Raw genomic sequence first — 27,133 nt, 5'->3', positions numbered from 1 at the left:
CCTTTAAGGATTCTTTTAGCTGGAATACAGTGTTGAATTTATGAAATCTTTTAAAGTTAGTGAAATATTCTTTTCTTATAAAAAATGGCAAGACTGAACCTTAAATTTCAAAAGAACCGTTATTCCTTGGGTTTTCTTTACCATAATGCCTTCTTTCAAAAAAAAAAAAAAAGACAACCAATGTGGCTGATTCCAATAATAATTCTTATTTATATGGGATTTTATAGTTGGGTTCTTTTTTCTAACCCCTGTTTTCTGTCTTAGAATCAATACTAAGTACATTCATGTTAGTATTTGTGTGTATATATATATGTATACATATACACACACACAAACACACATATAAAGATACTAAGGATCAGTTCTAAAACAGAAAAGTAATAAGGGCTAGAGAATTGGTGTTAAGTGACTTGCCCAAGGTCACACAGCTAAGAAGTATCTGAGGCCAGATTTGAATCCAGGCCCTACCAACTCCAGGCCTGGCATTCTTTCCACTGTGCTACCTAGCTGTCCCAATAGTTGGATTCTTAAGGTAGAAGAATTTTTCAGAACATTTTTTTTTTTAATCTTTGCAATTTATAGATTCATGTGAAGGCCCAGAAGAAAAGCAGAGAACAGCAGCGTGACATCATGAGCAAACAGTATCAACAGCTCGGAAATCGATTAGATGATATACTTACACGAATTGCTAAGGAAACTGATGATATTAAGGACCTGGAACAACAGCTCACTGAAGGTGAAGAATTTGTTATTAATCATGGATGTTTCCCTGAATCAATTTCAATAAGGACACTGTAGCAAACTGTAGTAGCCACCTGAAATAAAACTAATCCAGTTAGTTTTTTTCTATCATTGTATGTTCTTGGGTCTTTTTTCTTTCCTAAGGTCCCTTAAGTGAGATAATTTTTGTAAAGTACTTAACACAGTGCCTGGCTCCTAGGAGACACTACAGAAATACTTATTCCCTTCCCTTCCCCCATTCTGTCTCTTTAAAAAAAAAAAAATCTGTGATCCTAGATTAAAAGAAGCAGCTGGAGAGTACCAGAGATAGCAGGATTTAAAGTCAGGTGACTTGCAAGTCTTAGCTCTGCCACTAACTTAACTGTAGCACATTGGGAAAATCAATTCACCTTCTCTGAGCCTTAGTTTCCTCATCTACAAAATGAGAATAATAATGCTTATGTTAACTATTTCAAAGGAATATTGTCAAGGGATAAAATTAGATTATTTATGTAAATTACTTTATAGCTATGGAGTGCTGTGTTAATGCCAGTTGTAATAATAATTGTAATTATTATTGTCATAAATATGTAATCATAATTTATACAATATTTCAACGGATCTATGATATTATCAATGTTGGCATTCACTTCAACACTGCAGATAAGAGTCCGTATCTTCTTTCCTTGTGCATCTCTCATAGTCTCATAAATACTTCAGAGTTCACTGAATGTGATTAAGATGTTCCTATAGATCAGGGCCTTTGACAATAAGTGGGATAGGATAGAGTGCTCAGGCTGTCCATTGATTATCCCTCGTTCTTGATAAATGGCCAGTCTACTTTCTTTCTAGTCACATACCCCTATAATATTTTTTTCCCCCTTTTGCTTCATTGGTAATATGGGAATACATAGAGCTGTAGCCTATTCATACCCTGTCATGTACCTCTCCATTACCCTCAGGTGATTCATAATTTAGATTTCTCAGAAATTATGATATTTCTTGATTCACAGCATATAACATCAGCAAAAAAATACTGATGTTAAAAATTTGAAGTTTTGTTTCAGGTATAAATTTGAAGATCAATTAAAAACATTACAGTTTTCCCAATCCTCTTCTTACTTTTCAACTCTGGACTCAGTTCATTGTCTAATTGCTGTGTCTATATAAAACATATATGCTAATGGACTGGTTCCATGGGTTATCCATCTAACTACATGTCTCATGGGCTGGACAATTAGCATCTTTCATCCTTATTTTTCCTTTATGGATAGTCAGATCAAATATTTTTTTCTAAAACCCTTACCTTCTGCCTTAGCCTTAGAACCAATACTATGTATATATGTATATATATACATATAGATATAGATATCTATATATATGAGTGGTATGAGCTAGGCAATGATCAAATACTTTTGAATGAATATAAATATTTAGGAAACTGAGAGATTATGTAGGGCTTGATGCATTTAGCATAGTGTTATCTTTAACAGGAGCATATGAAAGATCTCACCATTTATAGGGAATCCCTCTTCCATTTTTAATCTTCTTAAGTATTTAATAAAAGCATTTTCATTCATTTCATTTGTGATACTAGTAATATGTCACTGTTTTATGCTTCATTCGGTTTTAATAATCTGAGGATTGTTGAATAACGTTGCTGCTTGTCATATATTCTAGTTAATCTATGATTTTAACAGATGCTTGGAAGATACTTTGTTGGAAAAGAAATTTTAAGACCAAACTTTGTTCTAACAAATGAAATGCATTTTCATAATCAAGAAACAGCACAGCAGGACTTTATATTCTCTGTATAGCTTTTTGTCATTTGATTGTAAAATAGTTGGCTATGGAATGTTGTTTGTGAAAAGCCTGCCTGTTCCGTTCTTATTCCTTCAGTATTCTTTCCCTACATGTATAGATTATTGTCAGAAAGATTTTGTAGAGATGGAGAAATAGTCATATGGTTTTAACAATTACTGTTACTAGTATTTTCAGAGTCCCCTTTTTTCTGTGGCAAGAACATTCATAATATTTTTTCTCTATGTATAATGGTAATATAATTTAAAATAATACCATTTGTAATTTATATAATTATAATATTAAAAAGAAATAATTATTGTAATATTTAATAATAATGATGCTATAATTATTTTACTTTGAGAACTTGTTTTCATAACCTTCCATATCAATGCCTCTTTCCCCTTGTTCAGGTCAGATAGCAGCCAATGAAACCTTGAAGAAGGATTTAGAAAGTATCATCAGTGGCTTGCAGGACTACCTTGAGAATGTTAAAGGACAGGTAACAAAGGTCCAGGATGAATGCAGAGTACTACAAAATGATAAAGAAATTTTACTGCAAAAAGTGACTAAACTTGAAGAAGAGAAATCAGAGCTGGAAGTTGCTGCTATGGATGCAGAAAATATGAGAAAAGTATGTTTTCACATTTGTCTCTTATTTTAAATTTAAAAGACTTAGGTGTAGTGTCTAGATTGACTAAAGTTTTTTTGTTTGTTTTAAAATGGCAGAAAACATGTGAATCTATTTTAAAAAACAATAATGTCCTGAATTTTTTCCCATTTAAATTATGAGATTTCCAAAACCTCATATCCATTCTTTAATGAAAGGAAGATTCTTTTAAAGGACTTTCTGAATTTTGCTAACTTATCTGGCAAATTATAAAAGATATTGGGATTTGGATCTCTAAAACTTTCCTCTAGTTATAAAAATGTATGTTCTAACATTTTGTGTTGTAAGTGGCCCTTCTACTTGCAGTGGAATACAGTATTAATATTATACAGTTCTATATCTAATCTATGTGGTATATGTCATCCTTTATAATATTCTGCCCTCACTTGGTCCCTGTTTTCCCCCAAACTCAAAATAGGAACTGAGCTTCATTTATTTCAAAATTATTTTTGTAGTAATTTATCATTCTTGATCTTAAGTCTTATATTCATAATATCATGAACAAGTACCTTGAGAACCCAGCTTAATAAACCAAAAGTTAAATGCTAGAACAAAAACAAATAAAAGAATAAATTTAAATGAATGCAAATTATATTTTGTATAACTTCTATTTATGAGATGTTGGTATTATTAAAATTACCCTTTCTCTGGGGCAGCTGAAGATCTCAATCCACAGTGGATTGAGAGCCAGGGCTAGAGACAGGAGGCCCTAGGTTCAGATCTGGCCTCAGACACTTCCTAGCTGTGTGACCCTGGGCAAGTCACTTAACCCCCATTGCCTAGCCCTTACCACTCTTCTGCCTTGGAGCCAATACACAGTATTGACTCCAAGATGGAAGGTAAGGGTTTTTTTTGTTTGTTTGTTTTTTAATTACCCTTTCTGGCCTTTGGAATTATGATCCAACCAGTTGGTGCTTGTTGGTTTATTTATTTATTTGTTTGTTTTTAAGGAATAGCTCCTTAAAGGGACAACTAGGTGGCACAATGGGTAGAGTGGCAGTCAGGAGGAACTGTGTTCAAATGTTTGTGGCCGCATTCATTTCCTAGCTATGTGACCTTGGGCAAGTCACTTAACCCAATCATCTAGCCTTTACTGCTATTCTGATTCTAAGACAGAAGATAAGAGTTTAAAAAAAAAAAACAGCTCCTCAGTAACTTATTAGTTGTTTCACCAGTCAGACAAATTTTTTCCCAAATTTGTATGTGTTAGATAGCTATTATTACAGTACTAATGATGATCAACCTTGGTATTTTCAGGAACTAACATTATGATGCAGCAGCCAGAAATCCATATAATTAATCTTATTGTTTGAAATTTAGTGTCTAGGTAGAGGAAGATAATAGTTTTATTGTACTTTGCCCTGGTCAGATCATATCTGGAATATTGAGTCAAATTTTTCATACTTTATCTTAGAGTATTGACAAGGATGTCTCAGATGTTTGAGAGACTTAAGGGTAGGTCATAAAAAGATCATTTCAAAGAGATCAGGATGTTTAGTCTGGAAAAGAAAATCCTTAGGGAAGGGACATGAAAGTTTTCAACTATCTAAAGAGCTGTCATGTAGAAGATGGAGTAGATGTGTATGTGGCTTCAGAAGATAGTATTGGAACAAATGAGTAGTGAAGGAAAGTGATTATAAGGGAACAGATTTTGGTTTAGAATAAGGTAAAACTTCATTATCATCAGAAGTATACAAATTTGGAATAAGTTGCTTTTTCATAGAATGACTTTCTCTTATCACACTAGAGATACTTTAACTAGAAACTGAATGACCACCTGTTAAAGATGTATCAAATATCATGTGTCCCTAAACAACCTCCAAGGGCCTTTTCAGCTCTAAGATTCTAGGTTATATATATTCAAATATGTTACCCTGTGGCTGCCTTTACAAAAGGCCTATAGACTTAAAGTAGATTCATATTATAATTTGTACAAGCATCTAGGTGATGCCGTGGATAGAGTGGCAGGGTTGGAGTCAGGAAGACCGAATTCAAATTTTGCCTCAGATACTTACTTTGTGACTTTGCATAGGTCACATGATATATGTTAGCCTCAGTTTCTTCATCTGTAAAAATAGGAATAATAATGGCATCTATATCCCAAGGTGACTATGAAGATCAAATGATATAGTAATTTTGTTAATCCTTAAAGCTATTATAGAGATATTATTAAAAGTCATGTACTTTCAGGAACTTGCTGAAATGGAATTGTTACTTCAAGAGCATCAAGAAGCAAACAGGACCCTTCAACAGGCCCAAAGAGATTTAAGTGCCTATGAAATGGAACTTGAAACTCAGCTGAGAGCCAAGGAAGCTGAAAGTAACCAGCACAAAGAGGAATTAGAGAAGCTCAAAGAATTCCAAGAGGTGAGGGGTGGAACAAAGGAAGCACGAACCATGCTTAACCTTAAAAACCCAGGCTTTCTTTCATTGTATCTGAAGAGATGGTGTGCAGGTAGAACAGGAAGAAAAAGCACCAGCCTCAGAATCAAATGTATACTTGAATCTTACATATAACACTATCTCTGTGGCCATGGAGAAGCCTCCAAATTTCAGTTTCCTAATTGATGAAATGATTTTATTAATACTTTGCTTCCTCAGTGTAAGGATCTAGTAAAATAATGTAAATAAAGAACTTTGTACACATGAAGTGCTATATAAATGCAAGCTATTATTATTATTTTCAGCCTCATTAAGAAACTTTTGCCTTGCTTTTGAGAAGAGTTTCCAGAAGAGCTTGGATAAATACCATATAAATGATTTTAAATCAAATCTTATTATTTTCAGTGAATGAAAATCAAAGTACTTTATCTTCCCCCACCATTAGAAAAAAAAATGCCATTCTGAATTACTACAATAACAGTGAATTTTCATGCTTTTGCTTATCTTTTTGTATCTTACATTAGCTTGCAAGAAATATTTCTGTAACCATTTTAATGTGACTTTTCTCTGGAGACAGTTAGAACACTTAACCCTGCAAGCCGAACTTGAAAATGAAAGGCTGGCCCTCGAAGAGGCTTTCAGCAAGTCCCAGTTCTCAGAAAAGGAACAGGAAAACAATGAACTATGCTTGAAAGTCAAACAGTTGGAGGTAATATCTTTAATTGCACTGAGAAGTAAATGAAGCATGACTATAGCAGAAAGGACATTTGTAATCAATAGACCTGAGTACTATTCTTATCTTTGCCAATTATAATGTATTATAACTTTGGGCAAGTCTTTTAACCCTCTTAAGCCTTGGTTTTCTCATTTGTAAAATAAGATTAATGATATTTATATTAGGGACCCCACAAGGATATTATATAGGTCAAGTAAGCTAATATATCTAAAAAGCTTTATAATAGTAACATTAAATAATAGATATAATGTGTTATTATTCTAGATTAATCCATCAACAAATATCTATTAAGCAACAACTATGTACTAGACCTTAGAGATATGAAGGCAAAAAAAAAAAAAGGAGTAACCCTTACTCTTATACAAAATAATGGGAATAAGGGGTGAGGAAGCAAGTAACTAAGGTGATCAAGTAAAGCCTCATATGTAAGATAATAATTGAACTGAGTTTGGAAAGAATGAGAGACGGTGAGATGGAGTACATTCTAGTCATAGGGACAGCTTATACAAAGGCACAGTGATGAGAGATAAAATGTTGTGTACAAGCGTCAGCAAGGAGGTCATTTTGGCTTTACCTATAAAGTGTGTGAAGCAGAATAATGCATAATAAGGCTGCAAAGGTAGGTAGGAGTCAGATTGTGAAGGACTTAAAGCCCAAACAGAAGTGTTTGGTTTTGACCCTGAAGGAGCCAAACTATAACAGCTATCTCAAGGATGGATTGAAAAAGAGAGAGACTTGAGGCAGGGAGACCAGTGAGGAGGACTGTGCAATAGTCCAGGCAAGATCTCAAATCACAGATCTCAGAGGTGCTTTATGTTTTATATTAGTTTGAAAGGACCTCACTTGAGTTAGTCAAATCAAGTATTTATTTTACAAATTCCTGAGAAACTTAATTTAGTGCCTTTAAAGAGAAATTAAGGAAAATTCTAAAAGTAAAAGATTCCCTTGGAAGTATTCTGCCTTCCGTTCCATAAATAACAGTCATTTTGAAAAATATTATGGTTGTGTTAGTGATGCAGAGGAATAAAGATATTTTCTGGGTTAACTGAGTATATTCACTGTTGAAATTTTATCAGTAGAAGGCATCAATGAAACAAATTGGTGGTTGTAATAATATAATAATAATAGATGCAAATTAGTGCTAATAGTATTTCAAATTTCTGGAGGGCCCCATAGTTTATAAATTTCTTTCCTAATAACTCTGTAAATATTAGTTCCATTTGATAAGTAGTCCTCCCCCTCACATCACATAATACTGAGTTCTGAACTTATGTATTATAGTTATTATTTGATATTATGTTTTAGTTAACTGTACTGGTATTTTACCTCCATCCTAGACTGTAAGTTTCATGAGGTAGGATACATCTTATCTAAACTTTGCATCTCCCCTATTCTGAGCACATAACTTTTTTTTTCATTTCTTTCTTTTCTTTTTTTTTTTAAGAATTTTTATTTAGAATATTTTCCCATGATTACATGATTCATGTTCTTTCCCTCTCCCCCCAATCCCCCAATCCCACAACCAACGTGCAATTCTACTAGGTTTTACATGTATCATTGATCAAGACCTATTTCCATATTATTGATAGTTGCACGAGGGTGATTGTTTAGCTCAATGATTCCGAAAGTGGGCTCCACATGCCCCCTGGTGGGTGCTGCAGCGATCCAGGGGAGCGGTGATGGCCACAGGTGCATTTGGGGGCGGTGAATAACTGTAAGGGGGTGGTGATAGTATGTGACAGGGGACACTAAGTAATATTTTTTCTGGAAAGGGGGTGGTAGGCCAAAAAAGTTTGGGAATCACTGGTTTAGAGTCTACATGCCCAGTAGTATCCCCATGAACCCATGTGTTCAAGCAGTTGTTTTTCTTCTGTAGTTCTACTCCAGTAGTTCTTCCTCTGGATTGTGGATAGTGTTCTTTCTCATAGGTCCCTCATAGTTGTCCTAGATCATTGCATTGCTGCTAGTAGAGAAGTCCATTATGTTCGATTGTGCCGCAGTGTATCAGTCTCTGTGTATAATGTTCTCCTGGCTCTGCTCCTTTCACTTTGCATCAATTCCTGGAGGTCTTTCCAGTTCACATGGAATTCCTCCAGTTCATTATTCCTTTGAGCACAATAGTATTCCATCACCAGCAGATACCACAATTTGTTCAGCCATTCCCCAATTGAAGGGCATACCCTCATTTTCCAATTTTTTGCCACCACAAAGAGTGTGGCTATAAATATTTTTGTACAAGTCATTTTCCCTATGATCTCTTTGGGGTACAAACTCAGCAGTGGTATGGCCTAGCACATAACTTAATAAATGTTTATTGAATGAATTAATAAGGTTCTGTGGCAATGTAAATAAATTAAATATATAGAGTTAAATGTAGAGTTGAATTTTAGCGATCTTTAGTTTACCTTTTGGAGCAAAAGTTGTTCCTTTTTGTTCCAAAAAGATTGTTTGAAGCAAAAGGTTGGTTATCCTAAACCATTTGATTTTGATTTTTACTGTGTAGGACGAAGGTATGTGAATCCCATTGGTGTAAATTTAAGCCATCCTGCTTTCAAATCCAACAGGGTCTTGCTATAAGCCTGTTCTCAGGATCTTTGTTATTGGACCACAGGATAGCTTAAGTAGACTTTAATGAAGTCTTTTTCCTTCTTTGATAACTAAAGCATCTTGATAGTAGCCAAGATGTACCTATTTTGTGGGTTTATAAAGTAGAGAGAAACCACTGAAAAGAGAAGTGAACTTAGTGCAAAAAGACCTGGATTCCAGTCCTCTGTTCTACCACTTCTTAGTAGCTATGCGATCTAAGAGGTGAGGCACTTCTTCTCCCCCAGCTTTATCTAAACAGGAATAATAAAACTTTCATTATTTATCTCACAGAGCTCTTAAAAGATACTTTGTATGTTAAGCAATGATCTACAAATGAGGTAGAATTTTTTGGTTGGAGAGTGAGATTTGGTTTCCTATATACTAATTATTCAGTCCTTGGGCAGGGCAAGTGAAAGAGACTGCCATTATTGGCTTTCTTAATTCTGTACTTTGAGGATCTCTCATTTCATTGGTGTGAATTCATTGTATTAAAGCAGGTGAAAATTCCTACATACCTCAGAGTAGGGGCTCTTTACCTGAGCTCTGTAAACCTGTTTTTAAAAATATTATGCAAATGCATTTCAGTATATAATATAGTGATAAATTTCTTTTGTGATCATACATATTTTATGTATTTTAAAATATTGATCTGAGAAAGGATCCTTAAACATTATTCTGAAAAGATTAGGTTTCACTAGACTGGCCAAGAAGGCCATGATACAAAAAAAAAGTTAAGAATTCCTAAAAATAAAACAACCCTTCCCCCTCCTATCCTGCCCCCCAAATCTTCATGGGTTTCCATGACCAAAATATTTCATCTCCTGGTTGCCAGCCTTCTGAAGATGAGCACCTAGCTAGGATAATCTTAGAGGAAGACAAAAAAGTCCATTCCTGTATTGTTTTCAGCTTGGTAGGTAGGACATACCATAACTTCAGCTTCCAGGGCAGTGCATTTTGAGAATGCATGATGAGACACAGAATCTTAGTAGCTTTCTCAGCTTTAGATTTTTACTGTCTTAGAAATACTTTGAATCAAAGTAATTGGAATTTTAGCAGTTTATTTTTATTTGAAAGATGGAAGGAGCTTTATTTTGCTTCAGGAAATTATAAATTTATCTTACCTATGAAATAGCTAGTTAAAAAATGCAAATTTAAAACAGCACTTCTTCATTCTTTTAGGTGCTGTAATAGCCAAATTTTAGCTTTTAATTGCTACGAAGACTCATGGTATTGTAGAAAAAATTGTTTTCAAATAAAAAATAGGTCAAAGAAAATGTGAAAATTATGTGATAAGGAACATAAATAGTAGTTTTCAAGACTGTGAAATCTTTCCCCTTATTTTTCCAGGATGACAATAATCTCTTAAAACAACAGCTTAAAGATTTTCAAAATGAATTTGACAATATGGTTGATGGCTTGCTTCATCCAGAAGTAGCAGCAGCTCGTGTGGAGGAATTGAAGCGAAAGTTAGAAACAGGAGTTGAGGAAATTAGGTAAGTTGATTCTCAATAAAATATCTGAAATTCTGCATAATGCCCAGTTATTAAAGCTGGAAATAGAGACAAATTGGGGGCAGAAGAATGAAGAGTTTTTAGAATAGAACTTGAGGCCTGCATTTTTAATAAGAAAATTCAACTCTATGGCTTGTTTTTTATTTATTTTATGTGTTTCATGTCCTTGGTAAATAACAATGACTCATAATTCTAGAGGATGATGTTTCCTTAACAGAAACAAGGAAGATTAGGGAGAGGAATCGTTTTAGAAGGGAAGACAATATTTTATATATTGAGTTTGAGATACTTGAAGAAAGTATTGTATAAACCTTAAAATCCCAACTTTTATTTTTAGCTATTTGTAACACTAAACCTACAATATTCATAGATATTAGTACTAGAAAGGACCTTAGAGATAATCTAATCTTGCCCTTCCACTTTATGAATGAGAAAAACTGAGAACTGATAACAAATAACTTACCCAAGTTTACACAGTAGATTAATGGCAAAATTAAACTCAAACCTACATCTCCTGACTCCCAAATATTCTGTTCTTTCTACTATACTGTAGAGAAGACAGCCTAACATTAATGTTACAAATAGTTAAAGCTCAGTAAATATTTACTGATTGACTATTGATTGTCAAAACAAAGGCCGAATCTTGTACTAAACTTAATAATTTTTCACTAATTTATCAGTCTCTTTTTCCGTATGACTACAATATGAACTGACATTTTCTGTTTATATTTTTCATATTTTTTTTCTCTACCAGGTGCCTCAATCCTTCAGATGTTCTAGGGAAAAGTCTTGCTGATTTACAGAAGCAGTTCAATGAAATCCTTACACATACTCAGCAGGAAAAGGAAGCGGCACTAAGTAGAGAGAGGAAACTACAGGAAGAAATGGCATTTCAAAAGGAGAAACTGGTAGAGGGACAAAAGGACTACAGGAAGGCCTGTGAAAAAGCAGCAGATGCAAGAGTAAGAAACCAGGTCAAGAGCTAAATAATAGTGATCCAACAGCATGGGAGTATTGCTTGTCACTCAATAGCTTATGGTTTTTCCCTTCTGGGGAAACAATGTCTTTGTTTCTGTCTACAAAGAATAAAACTAGCTACAGGTGATTGAAATCCTGTCTGGAATATGGCTACTGAAAAATGGATATTTGATATCCTGAATTTTATTCCTCACTTTGCTTCTTAGTAGCCATATCATGGTAGGCAGGGCCCTTCCCCTCTCTGGGCCTCAGTTTCCTTTCCTACAAAATGAAGGAGATAAATTACTTGATGTGTAAGGACCTTTGTAACTCTAATAGTCTTTGTCCTTTGTATGTTCTATTTACTGAAGTCCCTTTTGGTGGTAATGTTTTATTTTCTGACAGTAGATCTTTCTATGGTTTCTTTGAGCTGTAGTTTCCTTCTAGTTCTAACATTCTCTGCTTTCTATGTTCTTGGATCTTTTCCAAGTCAAAAAAAAAAAAAAAAGAAAAACATGGATGTCCTTTTTTCATGTTTTGCTCTATCTGCTTGGCCTTTGGGATCCAGGGAGGTGTGTTCTTATCTCTTTTATACTTGTGTATCAAATTTCTGAAGTGTAATGGTACAAGGATATGATTCTTTCCATGATATATTGATGACAATGAAATGAATACAGAAAAGCTTTCAAAATTAAACTATAATTTGTCTTCTTGTACAGTCCTTTCACACAAAATTCAGTATTACTTTTGATAATGAAAATGTAAATTCCCTGAACATTTGTTGAGAATACTCTTTAATAACTTTTTTGAACACCATAGTTGAAACTTGCTTCCTTTGCAGATTCAGTCTGATAAAAAGCAATATGAGGCCAAGATTCAAGAGCTGGAGAATGAAATTCAGTATTTGCAAGAAAATCTAAAGAGTATGGAGGAAATTCAAGGCTTTACAGATCTTCAACTTCAAGAAGCTGATGAAGAGAAGGAGAGAATTCTCACACAGCTGGAAGATTTGGAAAATAAGGTGGGGGAGAAGAAAGCAGGGTACCAGCCATTTAAAATATTTTCTAACTTTTAGTTATTATAATTAGAGGCAGTTATGATAAAGTAGGGAAAAAAAGACCTTGAGTCTAAATTCAGAATCCTGTTTCTGCTGTTTACTCTTGTATGACCATTAATCAAATTAACCAGGGCTTTATCTATTTTATTTGTTTTTTTCATAGAACTAGCTCCTAGTCTTACTGATTAGTTCCATAGTTCTTTCACTTTCAATTTTGTTGATTTCTCCTTTCATTTTTAGCATTTTCAATTTAGTCTTTAATTGGAGATTTTTAACTTGTTCTTTTTGTATTTTTTTTTTTTAGTTGCAGGCCCAGTTCATTGATCTGCTTTTTCCCTATTTTGTTGATATAAGCACTCAGGAATATAAATTTTCCCCTGAGTACTGCTTTGGCTGTATTCCATGAATTCTGATATGTTGTCTACTCATTGTCATTCTCTTCAATGAAATCAGTGATTGTTTCTATGATTTTGTTCTTTGACTCAACTGTTTTGAAGCATTAGAATAGTTTCCAATTAGTTTTTAATTTGGCTTTCCATGAACCCTATTGATTAAAATTTTTATTGCATTATGATCCAAAAAAGTTGTATTTATCATTTCTGCTTTTCTGCATTTGGTTGTGAAGTCTTTATGCCTAATACATGGTCAGTTTTTGTGTATATACCATGTGCTTCTGAAAAGAAGATATTTCCTTTTTATCTCTATTCACTTTTCTCTGGATAGCTATTAAATCTAACTTTACTAAAATTTCATTCACTTCTTTTATTTCTTTCTTATTTATTTTTTGGTTAGATTTATAGTTCTGATTGGAGAAGGCTGAGGTCCTCCACTCACAGTGTAGTTTTACTGTCCATTTCCTCCTTAAGCACCTTTACTTTCTCCTTTAAAAATCTGGATGCTATACCATTTGGTACATACATATTAAGTACTGATGTTACTTGATTGTCTGTACTACCTTTTATCAAGCTGTAGTTACCTTCCTTTTCTCCTTTATTCAGATATATTTTTGTTTTAGCTTTGTCTGAGATCATGATTGCTACTCTTTTTTTTATGTCAGTTGAAACCCAATAGATTCTTCTCCAGCCTCTTACCTTTACTCTGTGTTTACGTGCCCCAAATGTGTTTTTTTTTTGTAAACAGCATATGGTAGGATTCTGTTTTTTAATTCATTCTGCTATCAGCTTCCATTTTATGGGTGATTTTATACCATTTATATTCACAGTTATGATTACCATCTGAGTATTTCCCTCCATCTTGATTTCCTCTTTTAATCCTCCCCTTTCTCCTTTTATTCTTTCCCTCCACACCAATGTTTTGTTTTTAATCACTCCTCCCATTCCCCCTCACTTTTTTTTTTTAAAACCCTTGTACTTCGGTGTATTGTCTCATAGGTGGAAGATTGGTAAGGGTGGGCAATGGGGGTCAAGTGACTTGCCCAGGGTCACACAGCTGGGAAATGGCTGAGGCCGGGTTTGAACCTAGGACCTCCTGTCTCTAGGCCTGACTCTCACTCCACTGAGCTACCCAGCTGCCCCTCCCCCTCACTTTTATTACTCCTCTTCCCTCCACCACCCTTTTTATTCCCCTCCTACTTCTCTAGAGGGTCATTTAATCACCCCCCCACCCAACTTCTCCTTCCCTTATATTACTCCCTCCCTACTGTAAGAGGGAGATTTTTAGGTATTTATAGATATATATTTAAAGTGTGGCCGCCAGGAATCAACAATTCAGATTGATTCCGTAATTAAAATAGACCCAAGTCAGCATCCAGTTTAAGGTAGTTTATTTACAATTAGGAAGGTAAAAGGTAGGTAAAAAGAGAGAGGGAGAGGCCTGGACTGAGAGAGAGGCTTAAAAGCCTAATTAAACTAGGTAACAAGCCACAAGACTTTAGAAATCAGAGAGGCTATAAGCCTACTTAAGGCAGAGTTTGGAAATGCCAAGGTAGGCCAAGGAAGTCAGCCTAACTTACCCACGTGACAATTCAGAGTAGAAGCATTCTGAGGTCTCAGCCGAGCACCTTCAGCACCAAGTCCAAAGCTGGAACTCCTGAACTCCTGAACTCCTTCCACTCCTGAACTAACTTTACCAGGTTGTAACCCACGTATTTAAAGAGATAGCGTCTCTTGTCATTTCCTATGGGCCACCTCTAATTCAAGTGGACCAATGGCTACCTCTACACTGATTTTGGACTGCCCAAAGGACAGTCCCTTGTTCTTGATTTAATACTTATTGTCACGTGTGGTTAACTTATCTCCACTCCCCTTTTGAGGGAGGTGGGGATGATATAATCTAGATGCCTAGGGTAAGTAGATTTTTGACTATGAATGGGCTAGAGTTAATTTCATTTACACACTACCCACACCTTTCTTATTCTCTTTTTAGGTCTCTATAGGGTAAGATAGGATTCTATACCCCAATGAGTCTGACTCTTCTTCCCTTTCTGAGCCAATTCTAATGAGAGTATGGTTTAAGTATTACCCATCACCACTCTCATCTTCTTCTCCACTGTAATAGTTTTTCCCTCCCATGCCTCTTTATGTGGTATAATTTACTCCATTTTACTTCTCTCTTCCCATTCCTCTTAGTGCAATCCTTTTTTACCCCTAGATTTTTTTTATGTATCATCTTAAACAGCTTACTATCACACTCACTGTCTATGTATACTTCTTCTAACTACTGTTATAACAGTAACAGTTTTTAAGAGTTATAGATATCATCTTTCCATATAGGAATATAACCAATATGACCCTATTGAAGCTCTTACATTTTTTCTTTTATTTACATTTTTATCCTTCTCTTGAATTTTGCTTTTGGACATCAGATTTTCTATTTAAATCTGGTCTTTTCTTCAGGAATGCCTGGAAATTTTCTATTTTATTAAATGACTATACTTTACCCTAAAAGATTATAGTCAGTTTTGATGAGTAAGTGATTCTTGGTTGTAAACCCAGGTCTCTTACTTTCCAGAATATCTTATTCCAAGCCTTCTAGTCCTTCAGTGTGGAAGCTGTCAGATCCTGTGTAATCCTGACTGGACGTCCATGATATTTAAATTGTTTCTTTCTGGCTTTTTTGCAGTATTTTCTCCTTGGCCTAGAAGCTCTTAAACTTGGCTGTAACATTCCTAGGGAGTTGTCATTTGGGGATTTATTACAAGAGGTGATCTGTTAATTCTTTCCATTTCTATTTTACCCTTTTGTTCTAGAATATCAGGAAAGTTTTCTTTAATAATTTCTTATAATATGATGTCTAGACAGCTTTTAATCATGGCTTTAAGGTAGTTGAATAATTCTCAAGTTGTCTGTTCTTGATCTATTTTCAGGTAGTCCGGTAATCCTTAAATTGTTACTCTTGGATCTATTTTCCAGATCAATTGTTTCTTCAGTGAACTAGTTCATATTTTCTTCTATTTTTTCATTCTTTTGATTTTGTTTTATTGTTTCTTGATGTCTTGTAAAGTCATTAGCTTCTATTTGCCCAATTCTCATTTTTAAAGAATGAGTTTCTTCCATGAACTTTTGATCCTCCTTTTCCATTTTGTCCACTCTAATTTTCATGGCACTCTTTTCTTCATTGGATTTTTGTGTCTCTCTCTAGTTGATCAATTTTGCTTTTAAGACAGTTATTTTATTTTTGTGTTACTTTCATTTCTTTTCCCCATTTTTCTTCAGCTTGTCTTATTTGATTTTTTAATTCCTTTTTAAGTTCTTCCAGAGCCTGAGACCAATTCCCATTTTTCTTTGAAGTTTTGCATGTGGTTGGTTGGATCTCACCATCCCCTGTTGATTCTGTGCTTTGCTCTTTGTCTCCATAGACATTTTCTAGGGTTAGATGTTTCTTTTGCTGTTTGCTCATTTTCCCAGCCTTTTTTTGCCTGTAGACTAGGAGTTTTGAAAGCTGATGATTCAGTCTCCTCTTCTGATGGCTTGTAACTCTCAACACTCAGAGCTATTTTGCCCTGGAACTAAGGGCTTCACTTCAGCATGGGCTTGAAAGGTCCAAGCGCAATAGACTTCCAGGCCTCAGAGCAGGCTGGTGCCAGGACCTGGGATTTCAAGGGGTGGGTCGGGGGTACTCTGTTGATGGTGGTGTAGGCAGGGTCCTAGGATCCCAAAAGTTGGCTTAGGTCTAAACTCGGAACCTGGCACAGTAGCTGGGGGAGAGAGGAGAAACAGAGTGGGGTGTCCCAGCCAGCATTCTTCTGTGTGCAGTTTTGCTTCCAGTTCCCCTTTATCTAATGAAAATTCCTTAAAAATCTACTTTCTCTGCCTACTTTTCAACTTATATTCAGCAAGAGAGCCCCTCACCTCATCTTGCTGTTGGTTTTTTACTGCTGTTGTTTTGAGGCATTTTTTAAAGATTGATTTAGAAGGATTGTCAGCCATTTCAGCTTTCACTACTACTAAGCAACCATCTTGGCTCTGCCCCCTTGTATGACCATTAGAAGTAAATATAATACTGACAGCTCCCATTTCTGGTCATGCCACACATTTTACAGAGCACTATCTGGGCATCTGTTTGTGTAAGTCACTTAACTACTATGCACACCTGTTTCTTTAATTGTAAGACAGAGATGTTATCACTTTTATTATTTCCATTATAGGTTTGTTATAAGAAAAATGTGTTGAAAAGCAACAAAGTTCTTGTAGAAGTTGTTAACAACTGTTGCCATTGGTAAAAGTCACAATTCTGGGAATATTGATGTTAAAACTGATGAGAACACCAGTTTGGTTTCAGGTCTTTCATTTATAGGTAGAGTATAATTTGAAGAGTAGGAAATGTGAAAAGTCTAACCAGTTAGGATCATAAGACTTTAGATGTCATCTCAACCAAAACCTCTTCATTGTACAGTTAAATTGGCGCCTAGAGATCTCAATGTCATGTCACATATAGGAAGTATATAGCAGAACATATAAGAATCCCAGCCCAATCCTTCTGACCTCAGATCTGATGGTCAATTCCAGTATCTCGTAAAATCTCTTTTTGTGATACAGTCTTTTTTTTCCTCCTCCTAAATCTTATTCTGTAAAGTGATTCATCACTTTTGAGTTTTATGTTTTTGTGTTTTGTTTTGTTTTCTCTAGAAAAAGCTAGAAGAGGCCAGATCGCAGAAGCAGTTTCTTGGTTTAGATCGGGAACTAAAGGAGCTAAAGGCTGCTGTGGCTGCTTCTGATAAGCAAGCAACTGCAGAACTCTGCATTGCCAAGGACCAGCTGAAGTCTCTCCATGGGACTGTCCTCAGGATCAACCAAGATCGTGCTGAGGTAATTCTGTGTATATATAAATATCACTGAGCTCATTTCCAAAGATGCTGGCATCATTTGGGTATGTAAGAACTTGTATTCTTTACATCTTTCTTTAAAAATTTCTTAGATTATCAGTAAACAATTATCAACAGATTCCTAGCTGTGAGGTAGGGCCTCTTTTTTCCTTTCCAGCATCCTGGAGCCAGCAAAAGAGAACAGATCAATAGATAAAGGCAATAATTCATTACTTTTCCCTACAAAAATAATATGAGCACTTACTACATGTGTATGCCACCCTATAAAGGACATGGTCCTCATTGTCACTTCTGTTCAACTCAATAAATATTGAACGCCTACTATGTGCAAGGCTAGGTACCCTGAGGGATACGTTATAATAAGACATGATCCTTACCCTCAATTCAACTCAACAATTGATCACTTCCTGTTTATTCTGCCTCCACAGCATCTCTTCTATCCATCTCCTTCTCACCAGTTACACAGCTACCTCTTAGTTCAGGCTGTTATATACCTCTTTTTTTGTTGTTGTTAATTTTAAACCCTTCCTTTCTTCAATACTAAGTATTGATTCTAAGGCAGAAGGGTGGTAAGGGCTAGACAATTGGAGTTTAGTGACTTGCCCAGGGTCACACAGCTAGGAAATATATGAGGCCAGATTTCACACCATGACCTTCCATTTCCTGACTCTCTATCCACTAAGCTACCTAGTTGCTCCCATCTGTCTCTCTTTCCTGTTCTAATGCAGTAGCCTCCTAATTGGTCTCTCTGGTGCCTGTTCCTCCCCTCTTTCCCTTTACACACTGCTATCAAATTAGTACTCCTGGAACAGTGACCATCTCACTTTTCTACTCAGAAATTTTTAGTAGTTCCCTATAACCTCTAAGATAACATAGACTCCACATCCTGATATTTAAAGTCCTCCACAACCCTACCCTACCTGTTTTTCTAGTTTTATGTCATATTATTATTATTATTATATACTGTCCCAATCAAATTGATATATTAGCTTTTCCATACACGATGTTCCAGCCTTTAAACTGATTTTAGCTTCAGATCCTAACTTAGTGGCTACCTCCTACCCAGACTTTCCTGACCTACCTGTCCCCAGAAGTTGTGAGGGCTCTCTGTATTTTATGTCACTTTGTGTTTTACATCTGCCTAAGCTTCTTCAGTAAGCTTACAGGGAGCTGTCCCTTGTTTATCTTTATGTCCCAGGTGCCTTATACGCAGTAGGAATTTAGTAAAGGTTTATTGAATTGAATTACTGTTCAAGACTCGTAGGGGAATATTGTAATATTAGCTACATCTCTCAATTCAATTTAATAAAGATTTATTAGTGAAGCACCTGTTATGGTCTTAACCTAATAAATTATGTAAGTCCCAGGCCTAGTGCAAAGGGTACTGCAGGAGACACCAAGAAAAAACTGGTCTGATCTCTGCCTATTTATATTCTATTGGGGGGGGAGGGGTAGATACATATGCAACTTGATATTCCACTTCATATTATAATCATTTGTTTACTAATGCATGAGATGGGTACAGAGTACTGGGTAAGTTCTAAAAGAAAGATCATTTCTGGTTAGTGGGATATCAAAGAAGGGTTCTGGGAAGAAAGGCATTTGAATGGAAAGGATGATGAACTTGAACTAAGGCATCCTGGTTTTTTCACTTACTCTCTCTGGCAAGTCACTTAACCTCCCTGAGCCTTAAATTTCTCATCTGTAAAACAGTTTAAAATGTAAAACAGCTAAAAAAAAAATACCCACCTCATTGGACTAAGCTAATGGTCATTATTATTGATATTGTTTTTTCATTAAGAATGGATAAGATTTCAACAATAGAGATGGAAGAGGAGGAGGGAATGATATGAACAAAAGCAAAGAGGTTAAGATCAGGGAAGGGCATGTCTGAGGAACATTGAATAGTACAGCCTAAGAGGAACCTGGAATCTCTGGAGGGGAGAAATGTGAGATAAACTCTTGGAGAATTTTCAAGTTACTATTATTGAAAAGAGAAGACATGTTTCAAGTAAAAAAAAATTTTTTTAACCTCCTTCAATGTATAAGGCAAAGTCCAAGATACCAGAGTACAGAGGTGGAAAGTGGCAGAGCCCCTGCTCCTAAAAGAAGTATACAGTCCACTGAGAAATGGACTCATGTGGTGTAGATAGATAATTCAAGACGGAAGGTGAGGTGACAATGGAGAGGTCACTTTCTACTGGGGGAGCCAGGCAGCGTTACCTGAGCAAGACCTTAAAACAAGGCTGCTATATGCTAACAGCCAATGGTGGGACATGATACCTAAGGGGATGAGATTATTTCATTCTTTGAAGGTCTCCCTTGTTATGTGCTATATGATCTGGTATAGACCATACAGACGGTTAGCAGCTCAAAAGAGAAACACAAACCTATCCAGCTAAGACTTCATAAAAGAGTCAAGGCCTGAGAGAAGGCTTCAAAGCAAGTAATATTTGGAAACATCGAAAGGGCCTTTTGGTACTGGAAAGCACATGAATGCAGGTTCAGGGGAGGGTGAATGTGTGAAGACTAGGAGGACTGAAGAGGGAAAAGAAGAGTCTGGTTGTAGTCTGAACCTTCCTTCTCATTTTATTCAAAGATACTTTATTTTCCCAATCACATGTAATAACAATTTTCAACATACATTTCCTGAAATTATAAGGTCCAAATTGTCTTCCCCTCTCTCTCTTCCCTTCCTCCTCTCAGAGATGATAAGTAATTTGTCCTTCTCACTTTAGAGGCTCCAGGAAGCTGAGCACTTCAGCAGGCAGGCAGCCCAAGCAGCCCGGGACCTCACCCGAGCGGAGGCAGAGATCGAGCTACTGCAGAACCTCCTGAGGCAGAAAGAGAAGCAAGTAAGTGCATTTCGTTTGTTTGTTCCTTCATTTATTCAGTACTTGCTCTGTGCAGTATTTATTGTGTCTACAATATGCAAGGCACTATCCAGGCACTGGGAAATGGACAGAGATCAGTCAAACAGGATTCCTGCCCTCAAAGACTCAATCTAGAACAGTGGTTCCCAAACTTTTTTGGCCTACCACCCCCTTTCCAGAAAAAATATTACTTAGCCCCCTGGAAATTAATTTTTTTTTAAATTTTAATAGCAATTAATAGGAAAGATAAATGCACCTGTGGCTATCACCACCTCCCTGGATCACTGCAGCACCCACCGGGGGTGGTAGCACCCACTTTGGGAATCACTGGTCTAGAAGATTGAGGACATAAACATCAATATGTGCCAAATAAAACATAATAATATTATGAGAGGTACAAAGTTTTATTTTAATTTTAAGGAAGGAGAGATCCTCCTATTTGGGGTGGAACATTTAAGTGGGGCCTTGAAGAAAAGATAAGAGTTCATCAAATAGAGATGGAGAGAGAAACAGCTTCCAAAGTGAGGGAAAAAATACAAATAAAAGATACCAAGTCCAGAAAGTGTGTATCCTGCAGTCTTTTCTTATTAGAATTATATTAATATGGCCTCTGATATCCTGGAACCAAATTACTGTGATAGACACCTCAAGGGGTTTTGTTGTACAACTTAATATGAAGTAGTATGAGATATGGACTAAAATTTCTGGGTAAAAATGATAACATATTTCTATGGGGTTTTAAGGTTTACAGAGTGCTTTTTGGAGAACACAGGATTGTCCTTTACTTTGTAGTCAGAGAAGCAAGGCTTAGGAGGTGAAGTGACTTGCCACTAGTTATACAGGTAGGAGATGATGAACCTAAGAGTCATAGAAAGGTCCAGCATCCCCTTTATCATATTATGCTATATATATATAGTGAAATTTTCTGGAATATGGTAAGTAAAGTACTTTGAAGAGAAACTTAATTGAAATCCTTGATATTTTTGTCTCAACAGTTTCAAATTGAAATGGAGAAAGTAGATACAGGTGCCTTTGGATCAAAATCCCAAATGCTAGAAATTGAGCAATTGAATGAGATATTGAAAAGACAAAGGACAGAAATTGAAAGGCTGTGGAGTTTACTTGATCAGACTGGGTCTGGTAAGGTATTTTAGTATGATTTCTTCCCCCATTTATATATCAGTGACTTCTTTTTGTTATTCTGTTTCATGTAGATCTTCCTTTTCTAAAGTTAAATTGTTTTACCTTCTTCAGAAAGTTCTTTCATTAGCTATTATACATAAATTTAGTTGATATTTTCCTCAGATATGCAGCTTCTACAAAAGTCCTTTTCTGATTCTTCCTCCTACCATGAAGGTGACCCTGAGTTTCTTGAAGCTTTTACTACATATTAGAAGCTCTGACAGGTCCTATCAGGTTGGGAAGGTTTCTTATATGGACCTGGTGATTTATTGTATGTCTGTCATTCAATTGCTGCCCTGGTGAAGATAAGAGGCTTATCACCAAAGGGTAAGCCACCAAAGAAAAGATTAATTTATTCAGATATAGTAACATATAGTTAACTAAGGTATGGAGGGATATGGTCTGTTTTGGTGTATAGGGAATACTTATACCTAATGAAGCCATAGATCCTTCAAAGTATAGCCATAAAGATATTAAATAGTATTCAGTCCTGAGAAATTTCAGGATAATAATAATAATAAAATAATAACATATAGGTCTTGATATAAGTATGTCCCCAGCTGACTTCTATAAAACCTGAATGTCACCAGTTATAAAAATTTCAGTCTGAAAGCTTTAAAATATTGCTAAGCTTCATTGAGTAGTACTTTGCAGATATTTTGAAGAAATCTTTATGGTTTTACCCCTACTTATGAAAATGTCATTGTTTTTTTTAGACAGCAAAGGAGAAATAGAAAGTCTGGTGGATGAAATCACAGAGCTCCGACGTACCCTATCCCACCAGAATGATTACATTAGCAGCATAGCAGATCCTTTCAAGAGAAGAGGATATTGGTACTTTATGCCATCATCGTCATCATCAAAAGTATGAGATCTCTTAGGCAGCGGGGCATAGTGACAGGGCAAACCATTACTTTTCTCTGGGAAAGTATCACAGAGTATATGTCCTCTTTCTAAATAGTGGTAAATCAGAGAATACCCTCAGAAAGACTAGGGGTTTCTGTGCAAAAATGTAAAGATAAGATCTTGATATTTTAAATGTATATGGAAAAGAAATGGAAATTTCCCAAGAGAGTTTATTTTTATTACTGTTTGAAATTGTACAACCTAGTGCTTTTCTCACAAGCCTTTGGAGTATTACAGTTATTGTGTTCCTCCCCTTTCACAGATGTAGATTTCATACTTGTATGTCATTGGGGCCCAGAGAAATAAAATGACTTAGCCATATTAACAAAACTAGAGCTGTGTCATAAAGCTAGGATTTGGACCAGTTATTTGACTTCATAGCTAGTTTTTGTTTTAGTTTTTTGGGTTTGGATTTTGTTTTTGTTTGTTTTCTGTTGCACCATGCTGCTTCAAGAAATAGGTAATACTTTTTTTACGAAGTTTTTAAATATTATACCCATTTTATTTTCACAGAATAGCCCAACTAAAATTTGTCCATTGAATTTTTTAATGTATTGAAGCCATCTTAGTTCATGTTTTTGAGTGATGTTATAATTTTTTTAAGTACAGATTAGCTATGTGACCTTGGTTAAGTGATTTCCCTTCAATGAGCCTTGTTTTCCCCCCTTTATAAAACAGAAGACTGGATCTCTTCAGTTTAGAATATAAGCTTCTCTGAGGACAAGAACTACTTTTCATGTTGCCTTTTTTCCCCTTATAACTTGGTGTTAGCCTGCTTTTTGAATTGACTGGAATTCCATGATCTCTGAGATCTCTTCAAGTTGAAATATTCCATATTCTAATATTCTATGTTCTGATATCCTTCCCACCTCTCTAACATTTAATTTAAGGGCTTTTCAAGGTGTAACGATCTATCATTTAGGTCATTCAGATTAGGAGGTACTGAGATTAACTTCAGTATTCCTAAAGATCTTATATTTAATACTTAGATCCTGTTAGCCAAACTCCAGAATTGTATATTAATTTCTAATTTTTTCCCTATGGTGACCATTGGAATTATTTTAATGATTCAAAAGCAGCACTTTCTAGACAGCCTTCTAGAATTCATGAATTAGAAAAATGTGTGTGGGATTTACATAAATGTTATGCTATTCTTAATTGTTTTAGGTTTCCAGTCCCAGGTCTCAGAGTACAAAAGACTCTGGTATTGGCTTAAAATACACATCCTTCAACCCAGTCCGAAAAGAGTGTGGCCATGACAAGCAAATTGAGAAAAAAGATGTCACATCAGGATGTTGGATTTATTCTCCAGTCAGAAGTGGACTACATAAAATCTATTCAAACAAAGGTCAGTTGGATCACAGAAAGCAAATTCACTTTCTAATCTTTGGGGGAGAAATTTTTACATTCCTTTAGCAAAAATGAACAATCAAAGTAACAACTAGAGTGAATAAGGAAAGAAGGAAATAAGCATTTATTAAGTACCTTCTCTATGCCACACACTGAGCTAAGTGCTTTACAAATATTATCTCTTTTGATTTTCAGAACAACCCTGTGAAATAGGTAGTGTTTATTCCTATTTTTCAGTTGAGGAAACTAAATAAAATTAAATCATTAGAATATCTTATTTCAAAAACATAAACCAAAGTATCTAAGAGACAGTGGGATGCATTGTAAAGATCCTGGACAAGGAATTAATTAGGCTGCCTGACCACATCAAATTATTTTAGAAGGGTTTCTTTTGAAGATGGCTTCTATAGTACCTTCCGATTCTGAGATTCTGGGAATCTGGATTCAAGGCCTGGCTCTGACATTTCCTAGCTGTATGATGAAGCAAGTTAGTCATCCATTCTGAGCTTAAGTTTTCTTATTTGTGAAATTGGGATAATAATGTTCACTTTACTTCCCCTCCCAGGCTTTTTATAAGGAAGTACTTGGTAAGTATTAAAGTGCTGTAGAAATACGAATATTTCTACATTCATATTGAATTAAAACTGAGTACTCCATATGAAGGAAGGTATATAGCAACTTATATGTTACAGTGGAAGGATGCCAGGGAAAAGGAATATTCACCTGGCTGGTTGACATTCCCTTGTATTTGACCTTTTCCATCTCCAAGTACGTAGCTAGTAGAAAAATTGCTTCTGTGTGCACTATGAGTGTTGGATTTGGAGTCAGGAAGAAGTAAAAGTGCTTTATAAATATTCTCTTGCTTGAGTCTCACAACAACCCTATGAAATAAGCGCTACTATTTTTTATGAAGAAGAAAACTAAGGTTGAAAAAGATTGTGACCCATAGTCACATAGTTAGCAAGTGGCTGAGGCAGGGTTTTAACCCCTAGATCTTCCCAAACTCCAAGCTAACCACCGTATTCACTGGCTCTTACAGGATTGTTTTGAAGATTAGCTGAGTTAATTTATGAAAAATGCTTAACACATTAGCATGAAAGTACTCTATAAATGGAAGTTCTTTTTAATCTTGGTGCTGAAGGTATATACTTAATTGTATTAATAGATATATAACATGGAAAGGGCGCTAGGTGGCTCAGTGGATAGAGTTCCAGGCCAGTTGGTACTTTATGCCATCATCGTCATCATCAAAAGTATGAGATCTCTTGGGCAGCGGGGCATAGTGACAGGGCAAACCATTACTTTTCTCTGGGAAAGTATCACAGAGTATATGTCCTCTTTCTAAATAGTGGTAAATCAGAGGATACCCTCAGAACGACTAGGGGTTTCTGTGCAAAAATGTAAAGATAAGATCTTGATATTTTAAGTGTATATGGAAAAGAAATGGAAATTTCCCAAGAGAGAGTTTATTTTTATTACTGTTCCCTGAAGATGGGAAATCCTGGATTCAAATTTGACCTCAGACACTTCCTAGCTCTGTGACTGAGCAAATCACTTACCCCAGTTGTCTAACCCTTATTGCTCTTCTGCCTTGAAACTGATAAAGGTTAAAAAAAAAGAGCATTTAGAACAAGGAAGGTGATAGTTCTACTCTCCTGCTTGTCCATGGATGAAGTACAGCATTCATTCATGTGTTTAGCACTTTAGAAGCATCACTGACAAGTGAGAGCTTATCCAGAGAAGTATAACTATGATAGTGAGCAGAGTTGAAAACATCTCATGAGTGTTCCGGGAACTCTAGTTATTTACTTGAAGAACAGAAGACTTAAAAGAGATGTTATTGTAATTTTCAGTTATTGGAACGGAGAGCAATCATGAGAGAGAGGGATTAGATTTACTTTATTTTGCCCTAGAGCACAGGAACTAATAGTACCAATGGATGGAAGTTACAAGGAGTCAAATTTTAGTGCAATATGAGAACTCCCAAATGCTATACCAGTGATGATGACTACCTTGATAGGACTTCACGTAGAAGACTGTATCACTGGAACCTTTTGGAAATGTGGGAAAAGGATTTATATGTCAAATTGGGATTGTACTAAATTGACTTTTAAACCCTTCCAGCTCCAAGATTCTGTGACTTAACTTTTTAAACTGGAGAACACAACTTCATGGCTATTTCATTCCATTTCTTTTTGTAAAGGTGAAGGAAATAGGGAAGAAAATGAATTGGATGATGAAGTGAACATTCCATTTGTACCTCCTCCTGGATCCGTTATTTATACTGTGTGTCCGGATGGAACACCTGTCCCTCAGGGAACTGTGCTGTATGCTTCTCCTCCTCCTGTACCAATCAATGGCAGACCACTTGAACCTGGAACAGTTGTTTATGGGCCCCCCCCTCCTGGAACACACATTGTTTATGGCCCTCCTCCTCCTCACTTTTCTATCCCACTCATTCCAATAGGAGTCCTTCACTGCAATGTACCTGAACATCATAACTTGGTAAGTCAAAAGGATTGATAACAGTACCTACCAGCTTTTCTTAAACTATGTTCTATGAAACCTTGGAATTCTATGAAGCACGCCAAGGGCTTCCAAAAAGAAAAAAAGGCATTACTGAGGACTGGGGACTGGCACATACAGCAAATCCATCTGCTTTGCTGTACATATTGAAAATATATGTGTTCAGCTGATGTAGATTGAGAACTCTCAAAGACTGGCCTAGAAACAATTATTTGATGCTCCCCATAATATAGGATGCACAATTGGTTGTCATTCAGTTTTGGTAGAGAAAATGTAAAATAAATCCATTTCTGTTTATGTTTTTGGTTTCATATAAATATTTTATTAAATGATTTAACATACACTTAACTTACAGAACCAAATAGATAATTAACATACATTTGCAGCTATTAACACTTTTTAGTTCTTACAAGTAATATATCTATAACAACTGATTACTTTCCCATATCCTTTTTCCTTTTCATTGTTCATTCTTCTCTGTATTTGTCTACTTTTTTTTTAAATCCTTGCCTTCTGTCTTAGAAGCGATACAAGTATCAAATCCAAGGCAGGAAAGCAGTAAGGACTAGGAAATTGGGATTAAGTGACTTGCT

General features: G+C 35.7%; 1 protein-coding gene across 1 annotated transcript in view; it reads left to right on the top strand.

Annotated features, from left to right (window-relative positions):
* CNTRL (centriolin) overlaps positions 1-27,133 on the top strand; it is a 94,209-nt gene that overhangs the window by 39,251 nt on the left and 27,825 nt on the right. Inside the window, exons 13-25 of the mRNA XM_044664264.1 lie at positions 583-736; positions 2,934-3,154; positions 5,381-5,557; positions 6,150-6,281; positions 10,242-10,387; positions 11,160-11,367; positions 12,204-12,383; positions 17,507-17,686; positions 20,442-20,558; positions 21,572-21,716; positions 22,475-22,623; positions 23,832-24,012; positions 26,218-26,519. Coding sequence (XP_044520199.1) covers positions 583-736; positions 2,934-3,154; positions 5,381-5,557; positions 6,150-6,281; positions 10,242-10,387; positions 11,160-11,367; positions 12,204-12,383; positions 17,507-17,686; positions 20,442-20,558; positions 21,572-21,716; positions 22,475-22,623; positions 23,832-24,012; positions 26,218-26,519 — 2,292 coding nt within the window. The remainder of the gene's footprint in view (positions 1-582; positions 737-2,933; positions 3,155-5,380; positions 5,558-6,149; positions 6,282-10,241; positions 10,388-11,159; positions 11,368-12,203; positions 12,384-17,506; positions 17,687-20,441; positions 20,559-21,571; positions 21,717-22,474; positions 22,624-23,831; positions 24,013-26,217; positions 26,520-27,133) is intronic.

The sequence above is a fragment of the Gracilinanus agilis genome, chromosome 2 (assembly GCF_016433145.1).
Source record: "Gracilinanus agilis isolate LMUSP501 chromosome 2, AgileGrace, whole genome shotgun sequence".
In the NCBI taxonomy this organism is placed as follows: domain Eukaryota; kingdom Metazoa; phylum Chordata; class Mammalia; order Didelphimorphia; family Didelphidae; genus Gracilinanus; species Gracilinanus agilis.
The sequence above is the reverse complement of the archived record's forward strand: the minus strand, read 5'-3'. Positions and strand labels throughout refer to the sequence as shown.